Source organism: Sceloporus undulatus, chromosome 4 (genome assembly GCF_019175285.1).
Source record: "Sceloporus undulatus isolate JIND9_A2432 ecotype Alabama chromosome 4, SceUnd_v1.1, whole genome shotgun sequence".
Taxonomy (NCBI): Eukaryota; Metazoa; Chordata; class Lepidosauria; order Squamata; family Phrynosomatidae; genus Sceloporus; species Sceloporus undulatus.
In genome coordinates, this window is record NC_056525.1 from 125,587,070 (window position 1) to 125,611,840 (window position 24,771).

Sequence of the window (24,771 nt, forward strand, 5' to 3'; positions counted from 1 at the left end):
TATGTCTGCAGCAAAAGGAAGAAGAAGGAAATGGTATGGCCACTGCGTGGAGAATTTGGCAAAATGCTAACAGGGGACAGAGAAAAGGTAGAATTACTCAAGACCTTCTTTGCCTCAGTCTTCTCAGAAAATGAAAAGGGTGCTCAACCTGAGGATAATGGAGCAGAGGACAGAATAGAGGAATTTCAGCATAGAATAAGCAAAGAGATAGTACAGAAATACCTTGTTAATCTAAATAAATTTAAGTCTCCAGGACCAGATGAACTACATTAAAGAGTATTAAAAGAACTGGCAAATGTAATATCGGAGCCATTGGCGATAATCTTTGAGAACTCCTGGAGAACGGGAAAAGTCCCAGAAGACTGGAGGAGGGCAAACATTGTCTCCATCTTCAAAAAGAGGAAAAAAGAGGATCCCAACAATTATCGTCCAGTTAGTCAGATAACAATACCAGGAAAGATTCTAGAGCAGATCATTAAACAGAGAGTCTGTGAACATCTAGAAGGCAATTCCATAATCACAAAAAGTCTCAGAGAAACAAGTTAAGCCAGTCAAATCTGATATCTTTCGTAGATAAAATTACCAGCTGGTAGATGAAGGGAATGCTGTGGATATAGTATATCTTGATTTCAGTAAGGCCTTTGACCAAGTTCCCCATGACATTCTTGCAAACAAGCTTGTAAAATATGGGTTAGACAAGGTAACTGTTACATGGATTTGTAACTGGTTGACTGGCCGAACCCAAAGGGTGTTCAACAATGGCACCTTTTCATCCTGGAGAGAAGTGACCACAGGGCTCTGTCCTGGGCCCAGTGCTATTCAACATCTTTATCAATGACTTGGATGATAGAATTGGGGGCATACTCATCAAATTTGCAGATGACACCAAATTAGGAGGAATAGCTAATACCCCAGAGGACAGGATCAAAATTCAAAACGACCTGAATAGACTAGAAAGCTGGGCCAAAGCTAACAAAATGAAAGTCAACATGGAGAAATGTAAGGTACTGCACTACACGCAGAAAAATGAAATGCACAGATATAGGATGGGGAACACATGGCTGAATGCACAGATATAGGATGGGAACACATGGCTGAATGAAAGGGATCTGAGAGTCCAAGTAGACCACACATTCAACATGAGTCAACAGTGTGATGCGGCAGACAAAAAGGCAAATGCAATTTTAGGCTGCATCAATAAAAGTATAGTGTCTAGATCAAGAGAAGTAATAGTGCCACTATATTCTGCTTTGGTCAGGCCCCACCTGGAATATTATGTCCAGTTCTGGGCACCACAGTTCAAAAAGGACATTAAGAAACTGGATTGTGTCCAAAGGTGAAAGGTCTGGAAACCATGTCCTATGAGGAACGACTTAGAGAGCTGGGGATGTTTAGTCTGGAGAAAAGAAGGTTAAGAGGTGATAGGATAGCCCTGTTTAAATATTTGAAGGGATGTCATATTGAGGAGGGAGCATGCTTGTTTTCTGCTGCTCCAGAGAACAGGACCAGAAGCAATGGATGCAAGCTGCAGGAAAAGAGATTCCACCTGAACATTAGGAGGAACTTCCTGACAGTAAGGGCTGTTCTATAGTGGAACACACTCCCTCAGAGTGTGGTGGAGTCTCCTTCTTTGTCGGTCTTTGAGCAGAGGCTGGATGGCCATGTGTCAGGGATGCTTTGATTTAGATTTCCTGCATGGCAGGGGGTTGGACTGGATAGCCCTTGTGGTCTCTTCCAACTCTACGATTCTATATTCTATGATTCTATGATTATAAACCAATAAAAATACTCACAAGTAGCTTCCTCTAATGGGCATTCTAATTCTTTCACCCAAAACAATAATTTTACTCTATTTCATAGGTTTCCCCCCAAAGAAATTCCATCCCCCATCCCACCCCCCAATACTTCCAGAAAAGAAAAGAAAAATATTTCATAATGTTTGAGTTTCTTCAATTTTCCCTCTGGAAAAATTGACTAACGTGCCTGAAGACAAACAAGCATTATTTTTAAAAAATCTTTTTGGAGTGTTTCCCAAGGTTTTCTTATCTCTTTCCAAAACTGGGTGATCCCATGCTTGTAGAAATTAAAAGAAACAGCAGCCCTTTCCATTGTTTTTCCTCTCTGGTAATTGACATGATGCCTTTAAAACCTGAAGTATCTTCTCTTTGTTGGCCATGTGATTACTAGATAAAGGTAAAGGTAGTCCCTTGACATGAATGTCTAATCATAACCAACTGTGGGAGGCAATGCTCATCTCTGTTACTAAGCCAAAGAGCCAGCATTGTCAGAGGACTGATCTAGTGGTCATGTGGGCACCATGACTGCACCAAACATTATTACCCTTCCACCAAAGTGGTATCTGTCTATCTACTTGCCTTTGCATGTTTTCGAACTGCTAGGTTGGCAGAACCTGGGACTGGTGACAGGAGCTCACCCCATCATGCAGTACTTGGGCCTCGAACTGCCAACCTTCTGATCTTCCAATTGTCATAACTGGTATCTTAACCACTAAGCCCTGCATTCTCTGAGATTACTAGTCATTGACAAATTGTATGTGATTACTAGTCATTGACAAATCCACAAGTTTAAATGCTCCTCAACTAGTGACCATCACCATTTCTTGGAGCAACTTGTGACTACCACCTGCCCATCGTGCTAAAATGGCTGTGAAGCTAGAATGGCTGTGAAAATCATGTCCTTTCACTGACTGAATAGCAGCAAAGGAATTTGGCATTCCTTTAGAAATCAGAGGACAGAATCCCAGGACTACCCTTTTGAGTCTTAGAATTCTGCAAGATGAGCTGCAGAGAAGGCCATATGCTACAGCTAGAAGGGTCAGCAGATCAGCCAGCTTAGGTCTGAATGGAGCCAGAAGAGCTGGCCAAAGGAGACAGGGAGACGTGGTCTTGAAATTCATCCACACACTTCTTCCTGGAAAGCAGAGTGGAGCAAAGACAGCCTGATGTGAAGGAAAAATAAGTTGGGCAGCAGATCAGTGGTACTGAAGGGCTTCAAACAGAAGCAGAGAGATGTAACACTGCTGATTTAAGAAAAGACAGGGAAACATCAGATGAGATGCATGTCAAGAGAAGCCTGCCTGTCTGATGGATGTAGATGTTCCTGGCTGACCCTACCAAAGAGATTTCGCACTGCAAAAGCTCCCAACACCTAGGGCATTTTACTAACAGCCTCTTCATATACTATCTAACCCCCAGTCCTCATGAGGGCACCCTTAATCAGGTCATCACATTTCCTCTCTGGTTTCTGCACTACATTCCAATATTCATTCATGTCTATCTACTCTTCTTGGCTTTAGGTAACATCCTTCCTCCTTCCTTTGTCTTCCCAACTACCATCAATAAAATTGAACTTGTCACCTCATCTCCATATCCACAAGGTTTTGAATTTCAGCTGACATTCTCACACACACTACTATATAGGTCTGTCCCTGGACTTTCCACTCCACCTCATGCTTCTGACAAAGCTGTCTTAAGTCTACAAAAGCTCATGCTACCTGCTTCTTTCTTTCAGTTAGTCTCAAAGGTGTGACATGATCCCTTTTGCATACTGATTTTCCAGACTAACATGGCTATGTCTTTGATTTCATACACTTTGGATCTCTTATGCAGAAAGCAATTATGTGAGGAAAAGGCATGACATCTGCATGTGGAGATACACACACACACACACACACACAGATCCCACATGTATATAATTTGCCATATGTACATTTTTAAAAGATGCAGTTGCCTGAAGCTCCTTGGTACACATACATTGTGCCTTCAAGAAAAGAAATATAGACATGTATGATTATCACACTTTAAGTTCTACATATATATTTCAAGCTTTTTTACTTCCCATAAAGCAAATGGTCCATTAAGGCAATCTTGAATCCTTCTGGGACAGTGAATTCCATAATGTATGCACTGCATGAAGAAGTATTATTTTGTGTGTCCTGAATGTGCCCCTATCAACTACACTGAGCTGCAGTATTGTATGCATTATTAAGCAATCTATATCATTCATAACCATTATTAATCACAGTGTAGATGAAAGGATAAGAACAGAAACACATACTGACTGGAGAACCAATACATAACTACCTTGAAGAACATGCAGCGGCAAGAGAAATTTGGGGAACTGCAACCTGCACATCAAAGAGCCAAGAGGCTAATGGTGGCTGTAAATATTTGTAATTTTTTGTTGGGTGAGAAGCAGTATCCTCACCCTGCCAAGTCAGGACAGCTGGAGGGTATAATTTAGCAATCGACATTATAGCCTCTCTCTGGACTGTCCAGACAACATTTATTTTGTAATGTATTTGTTGTTGGTTTGTTTTTCACATTGCCACCAATTAGAGGCCCAGTCCTTTCAAACTGGGAAATTTTGCCTTCCCACCACATCCCTTTTCTTAACCCTGCAGGGACTGGGAACTAGAAAAGCCTTGACTGGACAAGGAGAGTGTGTTCAAATCCCTACATGATCACTATTGAAATGCAATCGTGACAAATACAAAATTCTGCATTTAGGAAACAAAACCCCCAAATGCACATGTATAGGACAGATGATCAATAGCTAAACAGTATTCCATGCAAAAAGGACCCTGGGGTTATTGTTAATCATGAGTTGAACCTGAGCCAGCACTATGATGGCTGCAGCAAGAAAAGGTGAATTCTATTTTAGCCTGCTTTAAGAGAAGAGCATAACTTCTAAGTCAAGGCGTAATAGTTCCACTATCTTCTGTGCTAGTCCGGCTTCATCTGGAATACTATGTTCAATTCTGGGTTCCTAATTTTAAAAAGGATATACAGACATTGCAGTTGATGCAGAGAAGGGCAACAAGGATGATTAGAGATATGGAAAACAAAACATATCAGGAAAGGTTGAAGTTGCTGGGCATCTTCAGCTTGGTGAAGAGAAGACTGAGAGGGTGACATGATTGCACTGTTTAAATCAGGGGTAGGCAATCTGCGGCCCGCGGGCCGGATGCGGCCCGGCGAGGCCTTGGGACCGGCCCCAGCCCAGTCTTGCCGCTGATTGCCGCCGGGGCCTTTGGGGGGCAATTGTCTATAGAAGCCTCAGAAACATGCATTTACAGTAACATTTTTTAAAAAATCAGCAAATTTTTTCACGTGTCCTCCATTTTTTTTAAAAAAGGGTCTTCCATTTGAAAATTTTGTCCTACATTTGTCCTGGTTTATTTGTATATCTAATTTTTTTTAAAATTATTTAATTATTTATTTTTTGGCTTCGGCCCCCCAGTTGTCTGAGGGACAGCAACCCAGCCCCCAGCTCAAAAAGATTTCCTACCCCTGGTTTAAATACTTCAAGGGCTGTCACAGAGAAAAGAGTGTAGGTTTGTTCTCTGAGGATCCAGAGGGTAGGACCATGTCTAATGGTTTGAAGTTGTAGGAGGGTATGTTTCAACTGAACATTAGAAGAAACTTCTTGACAGTAAGGACTATCACATGGGGTTTAAACAGCAAAAATCATGTGAAAATCATCCAATCATGATTAGTATTTTCACATGATGTCACGATTAAAGTCATCAGCTTGGTTCTACCCAAAAAGGGTCCTCAAACCTGTTCTGCAGGACCACCAGCCTGTAAGTCTCATAGCTCTGTGCCCCTGCTGTCATACAATTGCTCCAACCAGTCAGCCGCTTCCCCTTCCAGGTGGGTGGCCATGTATCTCAATTTAGCCCTTCATTAGGGAAGGTTTGGCCCCACTTGTTCCTGTTCATCTACTTGGGCTAGGATGCAGGGTAACTGGCGAGTTTCACTCCCAAATGCCCAGCAGCCAGGTCTTGGGCTCTCGGTGCTGGTAGTGGTGGGTTCCCTGGTCCTGGTGGAGCCGCAGCCACTGCCGGTGGGTGAATCAGTCCTAGGGATTGGGGGGCTGCTGCTGCAGCTGGATTTGCTCTGACAGTCCTTGTCCCACCATGGGTAGGGTGTTCCACCATCAGCCTTGCTAGAGCATTTACCACATCTGCTAAGGCGGTGCTCAACGAGCACATCTCTTTCTGCATCTGTTGCATCTGCATCCCATAATCCTCCCCTCCTGGGGGTTCAAGTCCAAAGGTCCTGCTATGGCACCATCCCAAGTTGACACTCTCCCAGCTTGGTGGCACTCCCTGTCTTTGACATGGGCCATAATACAAAATCACACATCTTCTTCTTCAGAGGCCAGTGTCTCATCCCAGACTTTCTTCCTCAGCTCATCTCTAAGCCCTGCGCACTCCTTGGTGCCTCGAGACCCCCTAGGTCGGTCTCCCAGGCCACTAACCATCTCTTCCTCCAGTGTGTCTTCTCCCTGGTTATCTTCTTGCCTTTCCTCCAGAAGCATCTTGATGAAGGGTTCATCTCCACCCAAATGCTGCTGCATCATACGAGATGATATTGGTGAGTACCAACCTACTGTCGGTACCAGCCAACTTTCTTCCCTGGATTCGGACAATCAGCCTTGGTGTGATGAAACAACAAAAGACTTTTATTCCAGAACAGGGACAACAGTGACCAGCAAAGCGTTTAGGTTGGTACTAACTGCTCCCATCCTCCCATCACAAATATATACAGAAGCCAACTAGCCCCACCCCTAACCACAGCTCAGGAACTTTACATATTTTTTGCCTCCAAAACACAGCACAGCTATAGCTATGTCCTCTTTTCCCACCTTTTTGCAATGTAACATTTAGACTTCTGTCTAGTAACAGTAAAACTCCTACCCTTCACTTCTGAACTGTCATCAAGTGAATATAACACATACAACTCTCATCCACCCTTCCCCCAATTTAAACCTTTATCCCAGCACAAACAACACAGAATTAATTATAAACATTTATCCAACTCAAACCATCATGACAGAACCAAAACCTATTTTGGTACCTTAAGACAGAGCAGCTCCATCTAGCTCTTTTGCAGACTGTCTGGCCTTGGGAATAGACTGCAGCCCCAGGGCAATTCCATCTGGGTGCAATCTCCAAGGAGAGAGTAGTATAAAGCTGAGTCCACCAGGCTTTGAGATAAGTCAAGTTTTCTGTGGAGGAAGAGGCCAGATAACCTGGGATAACTTTTTTCTGTTTTTAATATAAATTATATTGTTTGTGATAAAAACAGTGCATTGGGTGTGAAGAGGATAGATTAGAATTGAAATTTTTACTGTGCTCAAGAGCAGAGAATTATAGTGCTGAAATATTGAGAGCAAGGGTCGCCCGGACAACAGATATTAAGTCAGGACAAATCCTCTGCTGTGGAATGTAAAAATCCCTGAAATGGCTCCTGATTCAAGTTATTACCCCAAATAAGAGGATATAATTCACGGACAGTTAGAGACAGTAAAAAGAAAACATAGAGATAACAGTTTGATTGATGGGTACCCACGAGGGATAGAGAAACATATTTTTGGGTATCGAACAAGTGTAAAGGGGTGTATATGTTTAACTTAGGTATAACCAATGAATGTAATTTGTAGTTTTCTTAGTTCAAAGTGCTATAAAAGACTGGGTCACTTATAAATCAGGGCTCCAGAATTTGGAAGTTTGTTTCCTCTGGAGACGGCTGCAGCTAAATAAACTCTGTTTCCTTTTCGATTGTGCTCCTGGTCTCCCTGGTTCTAAAGAAATCTGCAACAGGTGGACACTGGTCATTCTGGGGCTGTTACACCAGCTGGTAGTGAGAGAGCCAGCTGAAGGACTGGGTAGTAGTGAGAGGGCTACCCAGAACCATCTAGATGGCTACAAGGCAGCCCCCTTGTGCTTCTGGACTAGCTAGCTAATCAGCCTGGTTCATTGGGAATACACCTATTGAGTGTGTGCTAGTGTCATATAATCGGCCTTTTGTGTTTTTCATTTTGTCTCTTTGGCTTTTTATTGTTTGTTTTTAATTCAATGCATTTAGAACCTGGGGAAGCAATACAAATCATACAAGGCAAAGGGAAATATGGCAAGGGCAGGGTCACAAGTTCATTTAGACTGGAGAGGAAGGTGTTTAATATCTATCTCACCTTCCAGTCACCTTGCCAACCTGGGGATCTTGATGAGTGAGCCAGACCACACACAAAACCTCACCTTGCTCTTAAGTAATGCCAGGTCAGTGAAAAATAAGACTCATATTTATTTAATATGACCCATTTATGATCTCCTCAAATAGCTGACTTGGCATGTTTCACTGAAACTTGGCTGGGAGATGACAGTGCTCCAACCTAGGCCCAGGCCCTCCCAGCCAGGTTCTGTGTTAGGGAGCAGGTGAGGGAAAGTGGGGAGGGTAGCTGTGGTGTATAAAGACTAAAAACCTGACCAGATTACTTGTTAGAAAACTGAATCACATTGAGTGTGTGTACTTGAGTCTGAAAACCAGGGATAGACTGAAGATTCTGTTAGTATACCGCCCATCCTTCTGCCTAACAGACTCCCTGGCCAAGCTCATGGAACTGGTCTCAGAGGTGTTGTTGGAGTCACCAAGACTTTTGCTTCTGGGTGACTTCAACATACCACTGGAGGTGTAGCTCGGGAATTCGTGGCATCCATGACAAACATGGGCCTATCTCAATTGGTTTCTGGACCGACACATTCAACAGGTCATACCCTTCATGTGATTTTCAGTTTGGAACATACGGATCTGTGGGCAGAGATGATTGATACCTCTGAATTGTCATGGACAGATCACTTTCTGGTCAGGGCTAGTATCACAGCTGCAACCTACCCCTGCAGGAGTGGTGGACCTATTAAAATGGTCCACTCCTGAAGGCTAATGGATCCTTTGAGATTCCATGTGGTCTTGGAGGGTACTGTGGCTGGCGTCACCAACCATTCTGGTCAATAAGTGGAATCAAAAATTGACCAGGGCTATTAACATGATCGTCCCCAAACGTCCTCTCCAACTCGTTACAAAACAGGCTCCATGGTATACAGAGACCATCAGGGAAATGAAAGGAGAAGGACAACAACTGGCAAATGGTGGAAAACTCAACTTTTATGCGATAAGACAAGATACAGAGGATATCTTAGTTCCTATAAGGTGGCAATACGTGCAGCGAAGAAAGTTTTCTTCTCTGTGCGCATTGCGTCTGCAGATTCACATCCAGTTGAGCTGTTCAGAGTGGTGAGAGGCTTATCTCAGGAACCATCCCCTCCGAACCCATTATTGGAGCCTTCAGTAGCTTACTGTGATGCTTTGAACAACTATTTAGCAGATAAAATTTCTCGCATAAGAGCTGACTTAGATGCTATCATTGAGCAGAGGCCAACAACGAGGTGTCCAGCAACTCTATGAGTGGGATTACACTGGATCACTTTCAAACCATTCATGTGGACAAGCTGATGGGGGACGTAAGGAAGTCAACCTGCTTTCTTGATCCCTGTCCCTCTTGGCTGGTCATGCAGGGAGGAGATGTAATTAGATCTCAAATACAACAAATTATTAATGCATCTCTAAGGAAGAGAAATTTTCCATCCTGTCTAAAAGAATCAGTAGTTAGACCACTGCTGACTTGGTTCAGTATGAAGTGGTATATAAATAAAGTTGTTTGAAAAAGCCCTCGCTGCATCCCCTGGACCTTAATAACTAGAGACCAGTCTCAAACCTTCCTTTTTTGAGCAAGGGGGGGAATTGGATGCACTGTGTTGCAGTGGTTCACAAGAATCACAAGAATCAGAAAAAATCAACATGGATTTCAGAGAAACAAGTCAAGCCAGATAAATCTAATCTCTCTTTTTTATATAAAATTACCAGCTTGGCAGATGAAGGGAATGCTGTGGATATAGTATATCTTGATTTCAGTAAGACTTTTGACAGGGTTCCCCATGACATTCTTGCAAACAAGCTAGTGAAATGTGGGATCGACAACTTAACTGTTACATGGATTTGTAATTTTCTAACTGGCCGAACCCAAAGGGTACTCAATAATGGCTCCTTTTCATCCTAGAGAGAAATGACCAGTGGGGTCCCATGGGATTCTGTCCTGGGCTCAGTGCTGTTCAACATCTTTAACAATGACTTGGATGACAGAATTGGGGGTATACTTATCAAATTTGCAGATGACACCAAATTAGAAGGCTTAGCTAATACCCCAAAAGACAGGATCAAGATTAAAAATGACCTGAACAGACTAGAAATCTGGGCCAAAGCTAACAAAATGAATTTCAGCATAGAGAAATGCAAGGTACTGCACTTCGGGTGGAAAAATGAAATGAACAGATATAGGATGGGGGACATCTGGCTTAAGGAGACAACATGTGAAAGGGATCTAGGAGTCCAAGTAGACCATAAGTTGAACATGAGTCAACAGTGCGATGCGGCAGCTAACAAGGCCAATGCAATTTTAGGCTTCATCAATAGAAGTATAGTGTCTAAATCAAGGGAAGTAATAGTGCCACTCTATTCTGCTCTGGTCAGGCCCCACCTGGAATATTGTGTCCAGTTCTGGGCACCACAATTTAAAAAGGATGTTAAGAAACTGGAGTGTTTCCAAAGGAGGGCGACTAAAATGGTGAAGGGCTTGGAAACCATGCCCTATGAGGAACGACTTAGGGAGCTGGGGATGTTTAGCCTGGAGAAGAGAAGGTTAAGAGGTGATGTGATAGCTCTGTTTAAATACTTGAAGGGATATCATATTGAGGAGGGAGCTAACTTGTTTTCTGCTGCTCCAGAGACTAGGATCCGGAGCAACGGATGCCAGCTACAGGAAAAGTGATTCCACCTCAACATTAGGAGAAACTTCCTGATAGTATGGGCTGTTTGACAGTGGAACAAACTCCCTCGGAGTGTAGTGGAATCTCCCTCCTTAGAGGTATTTAAATAGAGGCTGGATGGCCATCTATCGGGGATGCTTTGATTTAGATTTCCTGCATGGCAGGGGGTTGGACTGGATAGCCCTTGAAGTCTCTTTCAACCCTATGATTCTATAATTCTATGATTCTATGGTTCCAGTCATACCTTTCAGGTAGGTTTCAGATGATGATGCCTGGGGATAGCAGCTCCTCAAAAAAGGAGCTGTTATATGACATCCCACAAGGTGTCATTCTATCCCCAATGCTTTTTTACATTTACAGAAAACCACTGGGAAAGATCACACAGAGGCATGGGGTGGGGTGTTGCCAATACACTGATGAAACCTAAATATATTTCTCAATGCCTTCCAAAATAGTATCCGCTAAAGATACCGTGTTTCCTCTGAATTAATGTCTGGAGAAGGAAATGGGCTGGTTAGGAAAAGCAAATTGAAACTGAATCCAGAAAAAACAGAGATGCTTGCCATCAAGGGTCCTAATCTGGGAATGGAGGTGTGTCAACCAGTTCTGGGTGGGGTTACACTCTTTCTGAAGAACTGTGTTCACAGCTTGCGAATGCTCCTGGATCCGCCTCTCCAAATATCAGCCCAGGTAGATGCGACGGTCAGGAGTGCTTATGATCAGCTTCCAGTGATATGCCAGCTGCGCCTCTTCATAGATCTGGAGGATCTAAAGATAGTGCTGGACTTCTCTCACTTTGTACCAAGTTCAGAAACTTCAGTTGGTTCAAAATATGGTAGCCAGATTGGTTACAGGAACATCCAGGAGTGAACACATTACACCCATATTCAAGTCACTCCATTGGCTGCCAATTAGTTTCCAGGCAAAGTACAAAGTGTTGCTTTTGCCCTTTAAAGGCTCCAGGTTATCTACAGGATCGCCTTCTCCCATACAAATGCCCTAAACACTGGGATCCTCTGGGGGGCAGTTGCTACAGCCTGCAAGAATCCGACTGGCAGCCATTACCCAGAGGACCTTCTTATCAGCTGCCCCAAGACTGTGGAATGACCAGCCAAAAGAGATCCAACAGCTAAACCACTTGTCGGAATTTAAAGCACATTTGAAGCCCTATCTCTTCCCGCAGGCCTATCCAGGCAATTGTTAATCATGAATTTTAAACATGAATTTTATATTTAATTATTGCCCTACCTATTGTAATATCAATATTGCATAGAGATGCATCTTAATATATGTATTTCATGTAATGACTGTGTTTTAACTATGTTGTAACCTGCCTCAAGCCATGAGGAGAGGCAAATAAGAAATAAAATTATTATTATTATTATTATTATTATTACTCCCAAGGTGCTACAAGATCATCTTGTATACTGTTCCAGATTAACATGGCTATGTCTCTGAACAGTAATAATAATAATAATAATAATAATAATAATAATAATAATAATAATACACATTTGTCTTCATATTAGAGTAAGGGAGAAAATTGAAATTGCAGCCACATAATGGGATATTGTTTTCCACAAGTGATAAATCTATCCCAGTTCTGCATGTTATTGCTCTGTTTCCCTGAGGCTTGTTTTGTTTGGTGCTTTAAAGGGCAAGGGTTGCTTGTAGAAAGAATCAATCACACAAGCAGTAATCCCTTGCAAATGGAACTTAATAGATTTTTGTAAAGGCCGTCTATTGACCCACTAGACCTTAATGGCTCAGGAGCCACATGAGTCTGGCACACTGATTCACCAGGAGACAGTTTATAAATGCACACAAATGGAAACGGGTAGTAAAAATCCTTTTAAGTGGCAGGAACTCCAAAAACACAGCAGAGAATTTCCAGCAATAGAGCCCTTGGTATTTACATTAGAATCTCCCATGCTTGCCTGCCCAAGATGCTGAATGGAATGGAGGATCAGCAGGAAGCCAGCCACCCGCTGCTGCAGCTAAGAGGATGGCCTCACTTAAAAGCCAAAAGGCTGGTAGGGATTTTAGATTAAATGAGCTGGGTACAGGTCATCATCAGCGCCTTCAGCAGGCTCTATGCTTTAGGCAGAGAAGTCACAACATCTTACAAGGAAAACCAAAAAGTTCCTACTTGAGCAAACGATATAAACATCACCTGGAAAAGCAGTATACAAAGGGATCTTGTAGCACCTTTGATACTAACTGAAAGAAAGGCATGTTACAGACTGCCAAAATAAAGCTGCTTGGGGTCTCTTTGGAGGTATGCTGTTTAAATGATGCATGCATCCTAAGAATCCGGAAGCTGCACCAAAGCTGCACTCCAGTGCTTAGGAATGGAGTGTGGCTTTGGCACGACCACTGGACTCTTAGGACCCATGCATCATTTAAACAGCATGCCTCCAAAGAGACCCCAAGCAGCTTTATTTTGGCAGTCTGCAACAGGTCAAAGAATCTGGTAGCATGAGCTTTTATAGACTTCAGCATCTGAGGAAGTAGGCTCAAGAACTCATATTACCAGATTCTTTCTTTCAGTTATTCTCAAAGGTGTTACAAAATCCCTTTGTATCCTAATAATATCATTTAAGGCAACATTTCAATGCCAAAACTGAGGCTTCTGCCCCAGCAAAACAGTGGTGCAATTTCAAGGTAAATAAAAAGAGATTTGGATGGCAGACCTCATTCTCCACAGTAAAGGAAGCTCTATTGACCTGGGATTTACTGCTAGGGAAGTCGTACAGAACTGCAAACTCAGTAAAAGGTTGGATACAGGAAGTATCCATGCATATATTAAAGAGTATGCAGGTTCTGCACATACATAACCCTAATATATAAAGCAGTGAGGGAAGAGGAGAACCATTTTGCAAGGAACATTTAATTACACAGACTGCTCTCTTTTCTCTTCTTATTTCATCACCACCAACATGTTAGCCTTTCAATAAAGTTGTGATTATTACTTTGTAAGACTTTTGTCAAATATAGTGATGTAGGAGAGCAGGCTGAATATAAAGCTGTCTTTTTGGGCTGAATCCTACAATTGCTTTAAGTAAAGGATACTGACTGCATAAATAAAAGAGGTAGGAAGGGAGAGAATAAAAAGAAACATGGCAGCATCTTTAAGACCAACTGGTTTTTATTTTAGCATGAGCTTTCATGGAAATAAATCCTCTTCTTCAGATGCAGTACAGAGTGATATTAAGCTTTAGGTTGTAAAACATATTTATACCGTTGTAGGAGTGGGACTGAATGTATTGGGACCCAAAAAGATGCAAAACCCTTGCCCTAAATTTTCAAAGGACTGGGCAAGGTAGTGCAGGTCTTTCAGATCTTTAATGTGGTCAGCTAGTCTTGATCAATGCATAAATAGAACTGATCTATGGGCTGATTCACTATTCAGCAATGGATGAAATAGATCTACACTGCTCGATACCAACTAATGTCACTTGTATTTTACACCTTGCATGCCACACAGCTCTACACACACAGCAAACACTTCTCAGATATGTTCAGTTATCTTCAGAAATAGTTCAGACACTTCAGGACACTTTTTCTAAGATTTTTTTCTATTTTCCCTGCCTATGATCCCCCCTTTTGGTCTCAGTACCTTCCCCAACTACTCATATCTTCCTAAGAAGACCAAATTAACAGTAATAATAATAATAATAATAATAATAATAATTATTATTATTATTATTATTATTATTCTGTTTAATTTCGAGGAATCCAAGTGGATTAAAACAGTAAAACAAAATATAGTTAAAAGAGAAATATGTTAAAAATTCCAAGATCCCCATCCCTCCCCCATTCATAAAAACCTAATTAACGCTAAAAAGAGATTAAACCAAGAAAATACATGAAAACTATTAATATGCAATAAGAATTAAAATGAAATAGGAGTTTCTAGTGGAGTCCGGGTAAAATAAAGATAAAGATGGAGAATAATGGAAGAAAAAGGAGCGGAGGGGGGAGGCAGGTCAGTAAGATGGTCTAGTATGAAGCTTAGAATACAGCTTTTAATGGTCAATCTGGTAGGAACTGAGGAACTCACCTAGCTGAAAAACAACAAGGCAAGACTGGGCTAGGGACAGTCTACTACAGGAGCCCTGGTGGCGCAGTGGTTAAATGCCTGTACTGCAGCCATTCACTCAAAACCACAAGGTTGCGAGTTCAAGACCAGCAAAAGGGCCCAAGCTCGACTCAGGCTTGCATCCTTCCGAGGTCGCTAAAATGAGTACCCAGACTGTTGGGGGCAAATTAGCGTACTTGCTAATTAGCTTACTTGCTGTTCACCGCTATGATCTTTGGAATAGTGGTATATAAATAAAACAAATTATTATTATTATTACAGGACAGACTAGGGAGATTAGCGCACCATCTTTTATTCCCGCGCTAGTCACGGGATGTAAATGCAAAGGGATTAATTCGATCATACCCAGGCGTCTCCTGGACTTTTTTAAAATGGGAAAATCTCATTCTTTAAAAGAGAGGTCTGGGTTGGGTATGGGATGAGTACTGCCCAGGGGCAGAGCTGTGTGATAGAAGACATCCCTGTGTGTTTACATCCACTGCCTGGTATGGGAATAAAAGCCGATGCACTAATCTCCTAAAAACAAAATGAACTCACAGAATTCCACAAGCTGTCACATGCAGCTCTCACCTGAGACCACCGAGACACATTAGCAACAAGGCACAACCAATCCTGGAAAATAATGTCCTCTCATGTCTCTGGGTGGCAGACCTTTGTTCGCTTACAAACACCCTTCCAACCTTTAACAACTTGTCACCTGGAATGGGATATATAACAAGGGTAGAAATACAGGGACAAGACTGCTGTAAATCCAGATGCCAACGTGGACACCACATCTGCCCTGGAAGCAACATCACAAGTCCTAATAATGTCACTCACAATATCAGCTATGCATTTAACTGTTTACTGTCCAAGGTGGTTATACGATATCCTCTGTCAGAAATACCCTTTTTCACTCTACATTTGACAAACAGGACAGTTTCTACATGAGAGGATAAATGGACACAAATCTAACATTAGAAGGAGCAATACCCACAAAACAATTGCAGAGATTTCAACCTTCCTTGAAATACACTCATTCTTACAAGTAGTTGTTCTTGAATAAAAAATAATAATTCAAAGAAAGATAGGAAAAGGAAACAGATGAATTGGGATATTTTTCACAAATTTCATGCCATTAGCAGAGGTATGATTGCACTTAATGTTTTCCAGTCTTACTACATACATTAAGACACAAGTGCTCACAAACAGCATATATAACAAAAGAAACCTCTTCAGAGGAGATTTTTATTCCAAGGAAACTCAATTTTGGTAAGGAGATTTGGTAAGGTGTTGTCACACTTTGAAACTAACAGATCAGCTACTTGAAAGATTTGTAGCATCTTACACTCTTTGAAGATTTATGGCCAGGATCACGATGTGCAACTTTCTGTATCCTATTACAGTCCATCCCACTCTCACAACTATATAACAGTGTTTAAATATCTGCCTTTATTACTGTACTTCATCAGTGCCTCTGAAGAAGTTATTGAACTCCAAAAAACTTCATTCTGAAATCAATCAATCTTAAAAGCATTACTAGTTTCCCTGCTTTTTCTAATTTCATTTCGTTACATTTTTAATTTGCTGTGAGAGACTAAACCAGCTTTGAAAGCAATTTATATACATTTGGATATTCAATAATACTCCAAGCCCTGAAAAAAAACAAAATGTTTCTGGTTACTAGTTCTTTTAGTCTGCATCAGGAAACAAAAAACTAAACTTATTTTGAGAATTCGGAAAGACTTCAAGTCTTTGCACAGTGCATGTCTTTCAAATGACATAGACTTCACTAAAAGCTGAAAGAAGAAGGCTGGCTACATGCCATTCACCTATCAGCATCTCACTCAGAGAGCTATATGAGTTTGTTAAGAGCCTGGGGATGCATTTCCAGTAATCTGGAATGATAGTTCTTCACACAACTCCCATGATCGCAAGACTCTGTCCCTCGAGCTCAGCACTGTATAAACAAAATGCTTCCGAAGTGTCTGACAAAAGCATTAGAAATGCTATATACAAAAATGTGGTAATCCATGCTATGCCATCCAATACAAATGATTGGTTTATTTGCAAAGTGCACTTCCAGACCAGAATTTTACCTCCATATATGCATACTGCCTGAGTACCTATGTCAGAAATATTGAGAAATGAAAGACGGAATTATCTTTGGAGATGGGCAGAGTTTAACAGATTCTGATTATATTATAAGACTCTCCAGAATAAAATAGTATCAGTCAACATCACTTTCTGCAAATACAGCCGTGCATCAGCACTATTTCCTTCCAAATTGAGGATTTTTGGCATTTTCATGTGGAAAAGTCTTGTGGGAGAAAATAAAAATAGAATTTGTTTGTATCCCTTCTCATCAAAAAAACCCCAAAACTATGGCCTGTTACAGACTGCCAAAATAAAGCTGCTTCAGGTCTCTTTGGAGGTATGCTGTTTAAATGATGCATGGGTCCTAAGAGTCTGGAGGTCACGCCAAAGCCACACTCCATTCCTAAGCACTGGAGTGCAGCTTTGGCGCAGCTGCCGGACTCTTAGGACCCATGCATCATTTAAACAGCACACCTCCAAAGAGACCCGAAGCAGCTTTATTTTGGCAGTCTGTAACAGGACAATATTTGGGAAGAATAGTCTACTGAAGTTAGTACCTGGTGAAACTCAACTGTCTTTGTGACACTTTTAAAGTCAGTGCAAGGGACACTAGCACATGACTTGATAATCTCACAGTTTAAGGCTAAAAAACTAGGTAACCCAGCTGGTATGGACTTCTTGGTCTCAGACATCAGACCTTTCTCCAGACACAGAAGGTAAGATGTATCAATCACTTCAATTTTACGGAGCAAGAGGTTTTCCTGGACAGAACGGAACGGATGGTCTTGGATGGGGAACACACAGAAGAAGTTGCTGGGGAGGAGATCTTCACATAAACAGGAGGGAGACAGTTGGAGGAATGTCACACACAGAATTAGAGAAACCCAGATCGTTCTGTGAGCATGCAGCTCCAGAATCAATTAGAAGCTCTCGCCCTTATCAGGGATGACGAGGAAGAGCAGCAGGGATAGCCTCGGAGGAGGCATGTGTATCTTTCCTTGCTGAGTGGTACAGAAGCAGTGGTTTGTGGGCCTGACAAGATGTCCCAGGAGGTGTGTTGTCTCCCTGGGGCAAAGATCCGTGATATGACAGACAGGCTGACAAGACTGGTGAAGCCTACTGACCAATACCCCTTCCTTTTGGTCCATGTGGGAACCGATGACACTACAAGACACAGCCTTCAGAACATCAGAAGGGATTATGAGGCTCTTGGTAGAAAGCTGAAAGAAATTGGTGCACAAGTTGTCATCTCGTCTCTTCTGCCAGTTCAAGAGCATAGTCCAGGAAGGGAGATGAAAATAGCAGATGTTAACAACTGGCTCTGCAGATGGTGCCACCGAGAACTATTTGGATTCTTCGATCATGGAGTGCAGTTCCATGAGGGGGAGCTTCTGATGGGTTGCATCTCACGCCAGTTGGAAGAAATGTTTTTTGCCAACAGTCTCAAGAATTTGATCAGGAGTGCTTTAAACTGAGTTCCATGCGGGAGGGAGACAATATTATGGAAGGCAAAAGGGATGGAGAAAATAGTCAAACTGACATAGAGGAAACAAGACAAATAGTACAAGGTCCCAACAGTGGGAGGCAAAAAAATTGCATAGGCAGCAAGTAAAGAGGACCCATGGTCTGCGATGTCTCTACACTAACGCACAGAGCATGGGAAATAAGCAAGATGAACTTGAACTCCTAGTACAACAAAGCAAATATGATATAATAGGCATCACTGAAACCTGGTGGGATGAGTCTCATAATTGGAATGTGGAAATAGAGGAGTATAACCTTTTAAAGAGAAATAGGCCAAACAGGAAAGGAGGAGGAATAGCACTACATGTCTGAGATATTTACACCAGTGAAGAGATCCAGGACATCAATCATGGAAGCCAGGTGGAGAGCATCTGGGTAAAAATTAAAGGGGAGGGAAACAAGGATGTTATGGTGGAAGTCTACTACAGACCCCCAAATCAGATGGAGGAATTGGATAACGCCTTTTTAGAACAGATGACCACACAGTCAGAAAGGAGAGATGTAGCAGTGATGGGTGACTTCAACTATCCTTATATTTGCTGGAATTCAAACTCAGCCAAATCCCCAAGGTCTAGCAAATTCCTCACTTGCCTCGAAGACAATTTCACTTTCCAAAAGGTGGAAGAGGCAACAAGGGGGTCAGTTATTTCTCGAAGTTTACTGAAATCTGCTCTCCTAAAGTCTAGGATGCGTGTCTGACTATGCCTGGCTTCTCCTTTCCACTGTATAACAAACTCTAGGAGAACATGGTCACTTCCACCTAAGGATCCCACCACTTGCACTCCATTAACCAAGTCATCCTCGTTGCTTAGGATCAGATCTAGACTTTAGGGAAGCAGATTTCAGTAAACTTCAAGAAATATTGAGGGTGATCCCATGGTCAGGAATACTAAAAGAGAAGGGAGTTCAGGACGGAGTATCGTCCAGTTAGTCTGACATCTATACCATGAAAGATTCTAGAGCAGATCATTAAACAGAGAGTATGTGAACATCTAGAAGGCAATGCCATAATCACAAAAAGTCAACATGGGTCTCAGAGAAACAAGTCATGCCAGACAAATCGGATATCTTTCTTTGATAAAATTACCAGCTTGGTAGATGAAGGGAATGCTGTGGATATAGTATATCTTGATTTCAGTAAGGCCTTTGACAAGGTTTCCCATGGCATTCTTGCAAACAAGCTTGTAAAATGTGGGCTAGACAAGGCAACTGTTACATGGATTTGTAACTGGTTGACCGGCCGAACCCAAAGGGTGCTCAATAATGGCACGTTTTCATCCTGGAGAGAAGTGACCACAGGGCTCTGTTCTGGGCCCAGTGCTATTCAATATCTTTATCAGTGACTTGGATAACAGAATTGGGAGCATACTTATCAAATTTGCAGTTGACACCAAATTAGGAGGAATAGCTAATACTCCAGAGGACAGGATCAAAATTCAAAATGACCTGAATAGACTAGAAAGCTGGGCCAAAGCTAACAAAATGAAATTCAACACAGAGAAATGTAAGGTACTGCACTTAGGGTGGAAAAATGAAATGAACATATATAGGATGGGGAACACATGGCTGAATGAAACTACGCGTGAAAGGGATCTAGGAGTCCAAGTAGACCATAAGTTGAACATGAGTCAAGAGTGTGATGCAGCAGCTAAGAAGGCCAATGCAATTTTAGGCTGCATCAATAAAAGTATAGTGTCTAGATCAAGAGAAGTAATAATGCCACTGTATTCTGCTTTGGTCAGGCCCCACCCGGAATATTGTGTCCAGTTCTGGGCACCACAAATCAAAAAGGACATTGAGAACCTGGAACATGTCCGAAGGAGGGCGACTAAAATGGTGACCGGTCTGGAAAACATGCCCTATGAGGAACGTCTTAGGGAGCTGGGGATGTTTAGCCTGGAGAAGAGAAGGTTAAGAGGTGATGTGATAGCCCTGTGTAAATATCTGAAGGGATGTCATATTGCAGAGGGAGCAAGCTTGTTTTCTGCTGCTCCAGAGAACAGGACCCAGAACAATGGATGCAAGCTCTAGGAAAAGAGATTCCACCTCAACATTAGGAGGAACTTCCTGACAGCAAGGGCTGTTCAACAGTGGAACAAACACCCTCGGAGTGTGGTGGAGTCTCCCTCCTTGGAGGTCTTTAAACAGAGGCTGGATGGCTATCTGTCAGGGATGCTTAGATTTAGAGTTCCTGCATAGCAGGGGGTTGGACTGGATGGCCCTTGTGGTCTCTTCCAACTCTACAATTCAAGATTCTATGATTCTATGATTCTAAGTACCATCATAAGGGATAACTGTGTCTATCCAAGTAATCGATACCTGTTGCCTCATTTCAAATAAACTGACTATCTTGCTGTTTGGAAATGTTAATTTCTTAGACTACAACTCTCAGGATCCCCAAGGTCAGCTTGATTATGGTTGATGTGGCAGCAGCAGGTTTGCCACATGCAGAGGCAAGTATGTTTTGAATCAACAGCTTCACACACCTACTTGCAAATAAATTGATGCAAATTAGCCACTTAAAAGATTTGTTTGGGGTGGCTGTTAGTCTTTTTCCCCCATTCTCCCCACCCGCAACACCACCACTATGCTGGCAAAATGATGCCAATACCTCAGACTGGGAGACCTCCTGAAAAACAGAGTTCAGTCACTGAGACACAGCCTCTCAAACATGCTTTCAAATGTGATGATGGGCAGGAGGCAGAGGTTTAAAGGGAACAGAGCTGGCAGGGAAGCACAGGAGACTGATGGAGAAGATCAAAGCTGACTGCTGTTGGGGCAAAGCTCAAGCCTGATTGAAAAGTATTTTTAAAATGGCCCTACCAGGTCAGGTGAGAGAGATGTAGGAGGGCAGTAGACTTCAGCACTAGGTGGACTCTCACTGGATGCTAGGATCTGGACAGTTCTAGGCTGCAGTCTCAAGTATGTGTTTGCAGACCACAAATTGCGAAATGTTTACTTGTAGAACAATAGGGTGCTAGAATTCTGAAACCTTGCAATATAGTGTTTAGTTACCACCAAAAATCCAGCAGAAGACCAGAATATGACAATTGATAAACAATTCTTTGTGTTTTAAAGAATGTGTTGCCATTTTGACGTTGCAATTTCTCTGGCAATAATAGCTTTTCCCTCTTCCTTTTTAAAACAACATATCCAGTGCTTTCTTGGTCTTCTGAGTTGGAGCAGACTATGCATGAGTAATATTCTTAAAATGCCTTTTTCTCCAATGTAAAAGAACACTCAATAATTTACTGGGGAAGATTTGTAATGTAAGGATCACATTTTAAACTCAGCACCAGAGAATTTGTTCTAAAAAAAATTAAATTAAATTAAAATCCAGCACTACTCCTCTTCCCACGGTGTTGCCCTTGGCAGCTCAGGCTCCCTGGTTTTTGAGCGTTCTCTCTCCCCTGGCCTCTTTTGGGCTTCTCTGGACTGCAGGGCATTGGAATCTCCAGATTCCATGGTCTCCAGTCTCTCCCCCCACTCCCAAACAGGAACCATTCCTATTTCCTAAACTAATCCCATGTCTTTGCCAAAGAAAACTGAAAACAATATATTCATTTAACAACACTAACTATTTCAAAGGAACTGGCCAATTAATATGATAGCTGAATCATTCTGGATAGATTTTCTACTGGAGCTGGAAAGAATCCCCAAAACTCTTGCTGACACTTATCTTTATTTTTGGATATTAGTAGGGCCCAGGGTAAGCATAGGGCTGGGTGCAAGATCAACAACTCCAGGAAGGAGCCTCCTCTCTCAATCTACAGGGAAAGATACCACCAGAAAAGACTGCATTCACATGCATGCTTTGAAGCAAGCATTTCTAAGCCACGGCAGCTGGTGGTTCCCATGTCAGTGAGGTGGTGAATCCATTCCAGTCTGGTGTTATCTGAGGGTTTGAACCCCATCCCCAAAACAGTTTTAGAACCCTGGATAGCTCCTTTTAAACATGGGTTAAAACCAGGAGCAATTTCAAAGACTCTCCGTATTCACTGGTAATGCCCACAAACAACTTTGAGAATACCTATGCTCAAGGCCAAAAAAGTAATTGCACATTTATTCTTTCTTTCCATGAGCAGTGAGCTGTGAAGTGGCCTAGAGGCCTTAACAATAGAATGCAAATTCTCTCTTGACAATTTTGGGTTTACATCTACAAGATACCAGGACTACAGGGAGGCTGAATCCCCTGTTTCTGAATTAAAAAGAGTAAGACTGCAGCAATAGGCCCCCCTCCATCAGTAAGAGAAAAAGGAATTGCTGCTCTGTTGTTTGCCCTCCTACACCATTCCTTTCTCTTTTTAATCATAATTATTTGATTATCAGCCTATCAGCAGAGACTTTGACTTCTAATATCTGTAGAGTGCTTAATAAATTACATATGCTTTAAAGGATTTAAAAACAACACATCTAACAAGCAGAATACATAAAACAGCTTTTAGTAATCCAAAGAAATCTAGAGATGGAGCATGGAGGAAAAGATCAATATAAAATTTTAATCACAAGGTAAAGGCAGAGGCTTCTGGGAGTAGCCCCACAACCAATCTTGGCTTACCGTTGTGGAGAATCTGGATCAAAGCAAGTCTTCCTTACATTGGTTACTCTGGGGTTGCAACAGTCTCCATCATCAAAGTTGTGGAACATATTGTTGCATTCCATGTTGCAAACCCCATCTCGGCGCTCCCAAGAATAGCAGCGCCCCGGTCGACGGCAATCTCCACCATCATAACCAGTCAGAGGATGCTTGCATTCTGGGTTACAAAACTCATTGCCAATCTTGCTGGGCTCACAGTTCATCAGGACCACACGGTGGCGGAGCAAGGAACTCCGTACTTTGTGCACGTGCAGTTGCCAAGTGATGTTGTAGTGGCCAAAGGCCTCACTTAGCACCCGGTGCTGGTGGGCAATCTGCTCCTGGCTGACAGTAGGGTGGAGACCATCGTCATCATAGATATTGACAACACGGTAGCGCACTACCTTCTCATTCCGCAATGGCCAGTGATTGTTGTAATGGGAGATCAGTTCCACATTGTCACAGGCAGTCTGCCCACAAAGTGGAGGTGTCAATGGTGACAAAATTGGGGGTTCTGGTGGGTGGAAGGACTCCACCAGGGGATAAGACCCATCTTTGAAATGTGCCCATTGCTGTTCCAAGTGACTGAACCTCACACTGAGCAACAAGGCAGCCTCTGTCTCTTCAGCCTTTCTCAGGAATGCCCTCTGAAGCTTCTCCTGGGGCAGAGCAACACTCCAAAGGGCTAAAAATGCCAGGTGGCCACGGAAGTTATGCCCACCTGAGTTGTCACCACCCAGAATCAAGGTGCGACAAGAAGCCATGAAGCGGCTGTGAAGGTCACCCATCTGCTGGGTACTACGACCCACTCTCTCTCCATTCAGATACAGCAACATCTGCTGCCCATCATAAGTGGCAGCCACATGAACCCATGCATTGAGCTGGTAGCGATGGTATGCCAATATAGTGGAGGCCTTCTTGATGCGGTCTGTCCGGAGTGAGAAGAAGAAGCGGGCATTCTTTCTCCCGGGCTTCTCCTGTGAAGTGATTCCCAGGGTCCAGCCCTTGTCACTGGCAATGTGGGAACAATTGTCAAACACACCTGAGAAGGAGGAGCAGGGGAGGGGGAAGAAGAAAAGAAAATACAATAATGCAATACTAGTAATTCCAGGCCTTTCCAGATTAAAGTACTTGGCCATACCATGATCTCTCCCATATATGTTATGATTCTGCCCACCGTTATTAGATTTAATTTTTTTAATGTAAGTTTAATTCTGATTGTTTTATTCTTTTTTAAAGGGAGAATATGATGTATATGTTTCTATGATTTTAAATGTTGTACGCCGCTTTGATTTTTTTCCACAAAAAGCGGGCTATAAATAAAAGTTTTATTTATTTATTGTTTATTTAGTAGAAAGATGACAGTGTCTCCCACCTGAACAACACACACACTTAGGCCAAACCCACACTAGACATTTAAACTAGCAGTAATCTAGGCATGACTTTCCTCAAAGAATCCTGGAAACTGAAATTTAGTAAACATGTTGAAATATCTTTGTGAGGGTAAAACTGCACATTACATTAACTCTATAAAATGGAGCTGTCCCTCTATTTTTTACTTTCTCACAAAAAGGTGTACAGGCTGCCAATATATTTCAATACAACTGTGCATAGAACAGGAAGATTTAAACCATCCTCTCTTCTAGTTTCTGTGCAAGATATCTGGTGTGCACCTACCATACGGATACAGGGCAGAAGGGGGATAGAACTTTCTTCTTTTAATTGTATTAAGAGGAACATAGCTAGGGAAAATTTAAAACTCACCTTTCAGCGCACTCTGGTTATGATCCAGCTTACTGTATATAC

The 24,771-nt window shown here is 42.2% G+C and overlaps 1 protein-coding gene across 1 annotated transcript in view; it reads right to left on the reverse strand.

Annotated features, from left to right (window-relative positions):
- Nucleotides 1-24,771, reverse strand: part of PAPPA2 (pappalysin 2) — a 170,232-nt gene that overhangs the window by 123,468 nt on the left and 21,993 nt on the right. The window contains exon 2 of the mRNA XM_042464359.1: nt 22,948-24,007. Coding sequence (XP_042320293.1) covers nt 22,948-24,007 — 1,060 coding nt within the window. The remainder of the gene's footprint in view (nt 1-22,947; nt 24,008-24,771) is intronic.